General features: G+C 42.2%; 1 protein-coding gene across 2 annotated transcripts; it reads left to right on the top strand.

Moving 5' to 3' along the window:
- Positions 1-753: 753 nt before the first annotated feature.
- On the top strand, positions 754-8,594 carry HAO2 (hydroxyacid oxidase 2). Of its 2 annotated transcripts, XM_009971462.3 has the most exons (7): positions 754-884; positions 1,648-1,799; positions 2,627-2,910; positions 3,281-3,496; positions 5,308-5,466; positions 7,153-7,222; positions 8,499-8,594. In XM_009971462.3, the coding sequence occupies exons 1-7, from the start codon at positions 754-756 to the stop codon at positions 8,552-8,554; spliced, it is 1,068 nt and encodes a 355-aa protein (XP_009969764.1). In that variant the 3' UTR covers positions 8,555-8,594. The 2 variants fall into 2 exon arrangements, with proteins under 2 accessions (XP_009969764.1, XP_032851575.1); XM_032995684.2 differs by lacking the exon at positions 3,281-3,496.
- Positions 8,595-8,902: the final 308 nt, after the last annotated feature.

The following is an 8,902-nucleotide window of genomic DNA, read 5'->3' as shown; positions in this document are numbered from 1 at the left end:
TCACTTCTGTTCCCTGAAAGATTGAAAGTAGTTCTTGGAATCATGTTTCATACTGTGGAATTTGCTTTTTGTCAGTGTTTTCTCATAATTTGTTCAAATTTTGTATGCTCCCTTTTAATATGTATCAGTGCTCCAGTATGTAATGCAAACACCCAGAAGATACTTCTTACAAAAGAGAAATGAAGATCTGTAGAAAATACTTTGGTTTTCTGCAGTGCTGGCCTTGACAGTGACTTGCACTCAGTCTGGACATAGTTTTACAATGTGTTCATACTGGAGCAGGTTAGATGTAGACTCCGTCTTTACTTGTTTCCAGATTCCATGAGCTTGAATTTAGTCACTGCATTCCAGCAAATGTTATTTTGGGACAACCTTTGAGGGAAGTTAGTGGAACAAATAACCCAGCTAGTTTTAGGATAGATTTTATGACAGAATTACACAATTGCTGTGTCTTAAAATAACAGAGGACCTAAAATGTCCTCTTCAGGCTTCTGTTTAAGACAGAATAGAGGCACAGAGATGTAAGCTTCTTCCTACTCTTATGGCTGCATCTGAAAGTTTTCCTCATACTAGGGGAGAAGCTGAATGGCAAGATAGACTGAGACAACCTCTCAGCAACTTTTCTACAATACAAATAGATCCAAGGTTTGCGTTAAGTGACAGCAGAGCCCCTGGAATAGAGAATGACAGTTCAGGGATCTAATTTCCACTCCATGTTATTCTTTTCTTCAGGGTTCCCAGAGCCTCTCAGCAATGGCTATGGTGTGTCTTTCAGACTTTGAAGCTTATGCCAAAAAGTATTTACCCAAGATTGCTTGGGATTTTTTTGCAGCTGGAGCAGATGACTGTAGCACCCGAGATGAAAATATCCTGGCATATAAAAGGTAATGTGAGGAGGAAATGAGGGGTGTTGTACTGGAAGATTTTAAACTGTGTTTTTGTGCAAGAGTTTGGACTTCACAAGTAAAGATGCCTAACACCCTGCCCTTTCAAGGTGGTCCCCGAGCGAAATGCATTTACCTGAGTGGCATATGCTGTACACTCTGATGCTAGCCTGAATATGACACAGACTGTATGAGGCATAAGGGATACTGAGAGTACAGGCAAATGGTAGGGTAGGGTAGAGTATGATATGGTATGGTATGACGGGAAAGGGGATGTGTGGCTGTAATAGAATGAGAGGCAATGGGGAGAATTTGGTGAACAGCAGGAAGCCTATGTATAAGTAGAATGGGATTTGGGGAACACGCTGCAGAAATTGAGGGCAGGCACAACGTTCAGTGTGGACAGACATACAAATGGTGGAGTGGAAGGCAGCGGCCTAGGACTGAGCTGCAAGTAGAAGGCATCTGTGGGATGCACAGTGGGAGAACATGAGCTGGTGAGTTGAGGTGAGAAATGCTGAAATGATGTACTATGGACAGTAAGCAGGAGTATGGAATTAATGAAAAGTGGAACTGGCTGAACTGCTGGCTATATTGACCTCTAAAAGCAACCAGAAAGAACAAAGAGTCTTTGTTATATGCGACTTTCTTTATTGGCTCAGATTCCTGAATTGCAATAGGTAAATTGAGATCTGGTTTCCATGAAACCTCAGAAAAGCCACTGAAGAGCTACCATCCTGAAGGGATTTTTTTTGCCTTACAGAATTCGTTTCCGGCCACGTATGCTGTGTGATGTATCCATGATGGACATTAGAACTAAGCTTCTGGGGACTGAAATCAGCTTTCCTGTAGGAATCGCCCCTACTGGCTTCCACCAGCTAGCATGGCCTGATGGAGAGAAAAGTACAGCCAGAGGTACTCTTCTGCTTTGTTGCTGTGTAGCAAAAAGGGGCTTGTAGGAAATCCTCAAGAAGCTGTTAGGATTACTTGAAGTGTGACTGAGAAAAATATTCAGGCTTGAAGTTGCAAACTCCTTCCCCACTTTCTGACATCCCTTTTTGTGGATGACCCACTGGGGTCTGATGACACAGAGTGTGTGGGAAGCCGTATAGACATTGCTCTACTTCTCCAGCTACCACTATTATGAGATCAGCTCTGTGGAGGCTGCTACAAACTTAAGACAGAAGCTGTGGACATGTTTCTGGTGTACACCAAGGACCACACAGGTCCTCAGTGCTGTGGGCTCTAGATAGGACATAAATGGGTGGTTGGGACTCAGCCTGTAAATTCATTGTTACTGGTAAGAACAGTGTCTCCCTTGGAGAAAAAACATAACCCCTCTTTGAAAATCTTGAGGTGGGCTTGGAGAGCTGACCCTTGGAAATATCTTTTTTCCTGTGTGTGTTTCTCTGTACACTGAGTGCATTTGACAGTGCATTCCAGTAAAGACACAGTCATAAAGTTCATGTTTTTTAAACTAATAGTTGCAGAATGAAAGCACTACTTGGTAAATTACTTCTCCCTTTCCTGTTTTCTTAACAGTGATCCTACAAGAGTCCATGGTAAATATAGCCATTTTTAACCCAAACACATATTTGCAATTGTTAGAGCACTGTGTTTGGTACGATATAAGTAAAACAGGAGTTCAGGTGATCTCTGCAAACAGTACATAATTTTGTACCTGATGTCTGGCAAGACTGTTCAAATGACTCATTCTGATTCTTTTCCAACACCTCCCAAAGCGGCCAAGGTGATGAACATCTGTTACATTACAAGCACATACTCCACCTGCACGCTGGAGGAGATCTCTGCTGCTGCCCCCGGCAGCCTCCGCTGGTTCCAGCTCTACATCCACCGCAACCGGGCGGTTTCCCAGCAGCTAGTCCAACGGGCGGAGGCCTTGGGTTTCCAGGGCCTCGTCCTCACCGCGGATCTGCCCTACACAGGCAAAAGACGCGACGATGTCCGCAATGGTTTCCGCCTTCCTCCCCACATGAAACTGAAGAATTTGGAAGAAGCCTTTGAGGTTTGTAAAATGAGCCTGTCCTTTCATCCGCTGCGCTGGCATGTACCACAGGAGACAAAAGCACTGGGTAACTGCTGCTTTGGCATCTGCTGCACACAGGGCGTATCTTCTCCCCTTCTGATTCTGCAGCATCCTGGCTTGACCTCCTGCTAGCCTGGGTTCTGGCTTCAAAATCCCAGTCCGGCTGCCTTAGACACACTGATCTCCATCCCCACTGTAATTATTCTCTTCCAGAGACACGTGCTTTCTGAAGCTGATGAACATGTCTGTTAACAAGTTTAATTTGTTCTAGGTCAGGGAAAGATGTCAAGGGGCCTCTGTATTGTTCAGATGAGATCAGATGAGGTTTCCTTCTGCCCTCTGGCTATAGGGAGATGACCGTTCTGAGTACGGACTGCCACCCAACAGCTTGGATCCTTCGGTCACCTGGAACGATATCTACTGGCTACGGAGCCTGACCCACCTGCCCATCATCATCAAAGGCATCTTGACAAAAGAAGATGCAGAGCTGGCAGTGAGACATGGAGTTCAGGGAATTATTGTGTCCAATCATGGTGGAAGGCAACTGGATGGAGGACCGGCCACTGTAAGTGAGAAAATGGATGTCCCATGAGTGTTTATTGTATGCACATTTGAGCTAAACTGGGTATCTCTATGCTCATCTTTGTATATATGCTTCTGGTGGACTTGTGTGTTCATTGTGTGGCCGTGGATGTGTGCAGATGTGCTTCAGCTTTGAACTGGTAAGATGCATGCCTTGGCATGGAATACCCCTTGAAGTATTTGCTCAGCTTCTTGGGAGGGTTCTGTAGGCAGTACTGAAGACACACAGCTGCATATAAACTACTGGCCTAAGTTAGTAAAAGTTTCTGCCTATGTCTTCATTAGCTGGTGCAGTGCACATGCACTCTTTGTGCACTGCAGCAACAATAAAATGAAGCTCTGGAACCAAAAACGTACAAATGAGAGCATAATGTCTTCTTGTTGCTCAGATCTGCCAAAACATGCACAAACAATGTCTCTAGATTTAGCGAGAGGTCTGCTTGCGTATTTACAGACTCAACTCTAAATGGGAATTTATTGACTTTCATGAGCAAGAAAAAGTATAACTTTTCCAGGGAAAAATTCCCCCACTTTTTACTCTGTACAAAGAAATGGTGGGTTGTTTGGATGCACGTGTATTTCACCGGTTTGATTTGGTTTCTGACAGTTTTTCCAATTGTTCTTATTTTATAGTTTGGCATTGCATAATATCTTACGGACTTTCTTTTTCTCTGTTTTCCTCTGTACAATAAAAATAAGTATCAAGGAATTCTATTCTATGTCAAGGCTGACAACAAAGAATATAAAAAAAAAATTAATCTAAACGCTCAGGTCATAACAGTGGAAATGGCATCCACATTACACTGCTTTTCTATCGTAAGAGTTTCTTTACATACACAGACAAACCAGTATATACCCAGTCCAGCTCTGCTGCTCCTCTGGTACCAAGCCTGGCAGCAGAAGCTATTGTCCCTGCTCTTGTTGAGCTAGTCCTGGAAAATTTCAGCCTGAAAGTTTTCAGTCTGAAATTCTGAAAAAAAATCATGACCAATTGGAAAAATCCACTTAGTAATCTTAGTTATAGCTGCTCTACTTAAAAAAAAAGATGAAAAGGCAAAAACTAAGGACACTGTAGAAAGAGACCTTTGGGTTTGCTGTGAAGGAGAGTTAATTAGGTGTAGTGCAATGTCCCACCAATGGTTATACTGCCTCTGGGACCAGTGCCAGCACCTCCGCCCGGTAGCGCCCTGCACTACCAGCCTGGCAGCATGATGTGCTCTACAGAAAAGACCTTACGGAATCAGGAGATAGCCTGGAGGAAATGATACCTTGACTGTACTACATAGCAGATGAAATCCTTTGTAGATGCTTTAGGGGTTTTGAGGATGCTTTGGACAGGTGGTCACCAGGGTTAGGCTGAAATATAAGTTCAGGCAATTTGGACAGCAGCAGGGAGAAGTTTGACATCAGCCTTTTTTACAAACATTTGTATCATTCATCACTGTCTCAAATGAAAGTAAGATATTAACGGCAATTATTTCCACTGAAATGTGCTTCAAAGATCTTTTAGAAAGCAAGTGAAAATGTAACTTTTTCACTTATCGGAAGTGCTAGCAAAGAGTAACAGTATTGGCAAAGCACTGGAAAATGGAGTTAACTATCTGGCAGACAGAACAGGGAGCTGCACTTTATTCTGCAGCTTTTGGCGCCGGGCTATTCGTGATGCATTGTCTCATTTATTTTGAGAAGGTATGCGACTGAAGTATTGCATCCCTGCATGTCTTTTTGGAATATCTTCTCTTTCTCTTGGAATCAAAAGCTGACCTCAAGGTGAGAGTGGCTGCTTCTTTGCAGATTGATGCTCTGGTTGAGGTTGTGGAGGCAGTACAAGGCAGAGTCGAAGTTTATTTAGATGGTGGAATACGAAAAGGAAGTGACATATTAAAAGCACTGGCACTGGGAGCAAAGTGTGTCTTTATTGGAAGACCGGCTCTATGGGGTCTGGCTTACAAGGTGAGTAAGGAGCTTTGAGTTTGTGTGTCTACTTCTCATACTCTCCAACCCTCTGTTGTTGTTATTTAAAAGTCATAGAGACAGTTTTCACCAGTGAAGAACCTTACCTTTTTTTTTTGCTGCTTTGCTGAATTTTAAGTGGAAACATCCTAAATTGAATCAAACACAGGCATTTTCTGTGAGTTAAAAATACCACTGTTTTATGATTTTGAAGCTGAGGATAACATTGTTTTGTGGGACCCGATTTCTTAGTGTTGCAGTTTGGTGCTAAAATACTGTAGGTATTTTGGTGCTTTTGAAAATCTGAGGTGGGCTTATTTGCCACAAGGATGAGTCTGACAATTTTTTTTTTGCTGTCAGCTTGCTTGGAAGCTATATATGGTCTTGATACAGCAGTTTCATAGCAGTGTTATTAATTCTTCAGAAATACATATAGAGCTTGATCCCACTGATGTCTGAAACATTTCGAACAAGGCTGAGCACAACCATGTCCTGTAGGTACCTGACCGTGCCACTACTAGCTCAGCTCCAGCATTTCTGCTTCTTAACTACTAGCATATTTCTATGATCTGGAGTCATGAATTAGGCCTCTGATGCAGAAGGTGAACATAATATAATTAAAATTAAAATGCAATTACACCAGTTGTTTGCTTTGCTAAATTTTTGACTTTTAGCCTCCGGATTGGAGTTTTCAAGCTTTCTCTAGAAGAAAAAATAGTTACTTTTATGGTCTAGAAGTATTTCCTATCTTTTAAATGTGACTCCTGTCCAGTGGTGTGATTGCTGTGGATTCCAGCAGCTAGGCTTCAAGCAAGAAATCACTTGAATCTTGGGAGAAACCTGGAAATCACTTGTATCTTGGGAGAAACTCTGTTTCTGTTGACAGTAAACAGAGAAAAAGGACCTCACATGAAAAGGCTGTTGATCTGAGTTGCCTGCATTTTTTTTTTTTTTCACAATGCAAACATGCAAACAGAAAGGAGATGGGATTTTTTTATTTCAACTGTGCTTTCATATTATATTCCATAGAGAATTCCTAGAGAGATATCTCAGTGGTGTTGACCTAGAATACAAGAGAGGAAGGGCACAAACAAGCAATGACATTGTCTGCACCCAAAGCATTCTTCATTGCAAGAAATAAAAACAAAAATTAAGAGAAAAAAAGAAAAAATCGTCCAATATTTTACAGTAAGATCAGAATCATATGTACATTTTATTGGATTTTGAACTTTTTGGTGTCCCTCGCTCGGAGAAAAATGCACAGTGTACTATTTTTAAAGATTCAGTCTTGTATCTGAGTAAACTAAAGCTCTAAAGCTGCTCCATATATAAAACTCTCATTACTTCATAAAATACTGTCAGCTTTGTAAGGCTTGATATTTTACAAGCAGCCCATTGATGGACATTAACTGAAAGCTAAGAAGAAAAAACAGCTAGAAAATGTCAGAAGTGAAAAACAGCTCTGTTTTCTTTCCCTGTTCAGATGTAACACAAAAGGAAAAGCATCTAAATTAATCTGTGACGAACTGAGCACATCCATCATATAATTTTAATCATCCATCTGTATGAGAGACTGGAATTGGCAGGGACTTAAGGGATTGTCCCAGCTCTCACAGTGCAAGCATCCTGCAGCATTGCTCTGTGCCAGTGCTCCTTTTACCCTGACAGCTTTCTTTATTGGAGCAGGGTGAAGAAGGTCTTCAAGAAGTTTTGAGGATTTTGCAGGATGAGTTTCGCTTGTCGATGGCCTTAGCTGGTAAGCATTTTGCAGGTTGTTTGTAGTTGGTGATACAGAGGTTTTGTAAGCCATCTAAAATCAGGGGCCTGATGGATGGGTCACAAAAAGGGAATCCAAGTGAGCTGTGCTGGTTCTAGTTACTATATTTAAGGTGATTCTTTGCTTCCTGTGAAGCCACTTGGCATTTCAGGTGTCATAGCAACGTAGCTTGCAAGGAGGAAGTTGCTTCCACCCCAATGAAAGAGATGCAAAACTACGAAGTAGAGCTGAGCAAAACTTGGAATTTCTGTTCTGGGGACTGCATATATTTTTCAGTATTTAATTTAATGTTTACCAGGGTAAAATGCAACCAATTTTTTTTTTGCTGCATGAAAAGTTCAGAAAGAATGGCTGCAGAATTTTTCTCTGGGTACTAGATAATACACTCTTTTGGTCCAGATTCCAATCTCTGCATCCCACATACGTTAAAGGCATCTATGTCTTCTCCAAGCTTTTACTGTTGCTCCTCATTCTGCGTTTCTCACTTCTGCTCCTACCTGTAGCTGTCATGTTTGATCCCCTCACTGAACAGCAAATTTGCAGAGCCCAGTGCAAACTCCAGTTTCTCACATGAACAGGTATGACATGCAAGTTCAGTGAAAAAGTATTCAGTCATGAGCAGAGAGGGTTTTCTCCCACTTCAAGTCACGTTTTAAAGATTTTCATACGCTAGTGACCATGAACTCAAGTGGATAGCAATGCTGACTGGGAGACTGAACTCCCATTGGGCATTTCTTAGTAGGCTGGGGCTTTGGGGTTTTCAACTAGTAAAGATTCCTACAAGGTTTTATCCCAGGAGGCTCTGACACTTCTTTACATGCAAAAGGGAACAGAACTTGGCAAGAGCAGCAGGTTGGGACCTTTTTTCCAGGGCTGTGGAATTCCACGCGGATTTGACCAAATGAAAAGGCACTACAAAATCTCCACCTCTGGTCACCTGACACATGGCAATCACTGTGTCTTTTCTACCTACCTTTCATTTCTGGCTGGATCTGAAATCCCCCCTGCTCAGCTTGTTATAAGGATCCCTTTTTTTTCTCATCTTCTAACTTTTTGTGCGGGAAGCCCAGTGCCTAACCTCCAGGCTGAAGATGCACGTGAGAAGTAGGGCTCCTGCGAGTGAGCTGTTGGAGTACCAACCTATCCCCACATGGCTCATACAAGACTAGACCATGATTCAGAGAAGGGGCCTTCCAAGTTTCATCCACAGACCTTCCTCTCTCACCAATATATTTAATTTCTCTATTTATTTCAGGCTGTGCCAGCGTCTCAGAGATTGGCCGACATTTAGTTCAGTGTTCAAAGCTATGAACAGCCTCCTGCAACGCCCACTGAAGAGAGGCATCTCATGCTGAGCTCCCAACCAGAATGAAGAGAGAAAAAGGAGGTGCAAATGTTAAATGTGCAATAATTATCTGATAAGGCTTTCAGAAAACTTCTGAGTAGATTAGGAAGGGCTCCATGTCAGCAAAGACTGTTCTCTGCTTTTATTGAGACCAATGAGTTCTTTAACACTTTGGGTAATTGTTACTTGCTTAAATACATTTACTTTAAACTGGCTATTCTGTGGCATTGCCTGTGTTGGGCCTTACTCCCAAGCTCTGTTACATCGGGCAGCCAGACATGGAAAACTATGTCCCTTGCTTCTTCCACTTGGTT

The sequence above is a fragment of the Tyto alba genome, unplaced genomic scaffold (genome assembly GCF_018691265.1).
Source record: "Tyto alba isolate M040663 unplaced genomic scaffold, T.alba_DEE_v4.0 Super-Scaffold_14, whole genome shotgun sequence".
NCBI lineage: Eukaryota > Metazoa > Chordata > Aves > Strigiformes > Tytonidae > Tyto > Tyto alba.
The sequence above is the reverse complement of the archived record's forward strand: the minus strand, read 5'-3'. Positions and strand labels throughout refer to the sequence as shown.

Excerpts from the sequence above, each read along its gene's own strand:
- HAO2 (XM_009971462.3), top strand. The coding sequence starts at position 754 with ATGGCTATGGTGTGTCTTTCAGACTTTGAAGCTTATGCCAAAAAGTAT. Across the intron at positions 2,911-3,280 it reads ATTTGGAAGAAGCCTTTGAG|GGAGATGACCGTTCTGAGTA; the intron begins GTTTGTAAAATG and ends CTCTGGCTATAG. Across the intron at positions 7,223-8,498 it reads CTTGTCGATGGCCTTAGCTG|GCTGTGCCAGCGTCTCAGAG; the intron begins GTAAGCATTTTG and ends TATTTATTTCAG.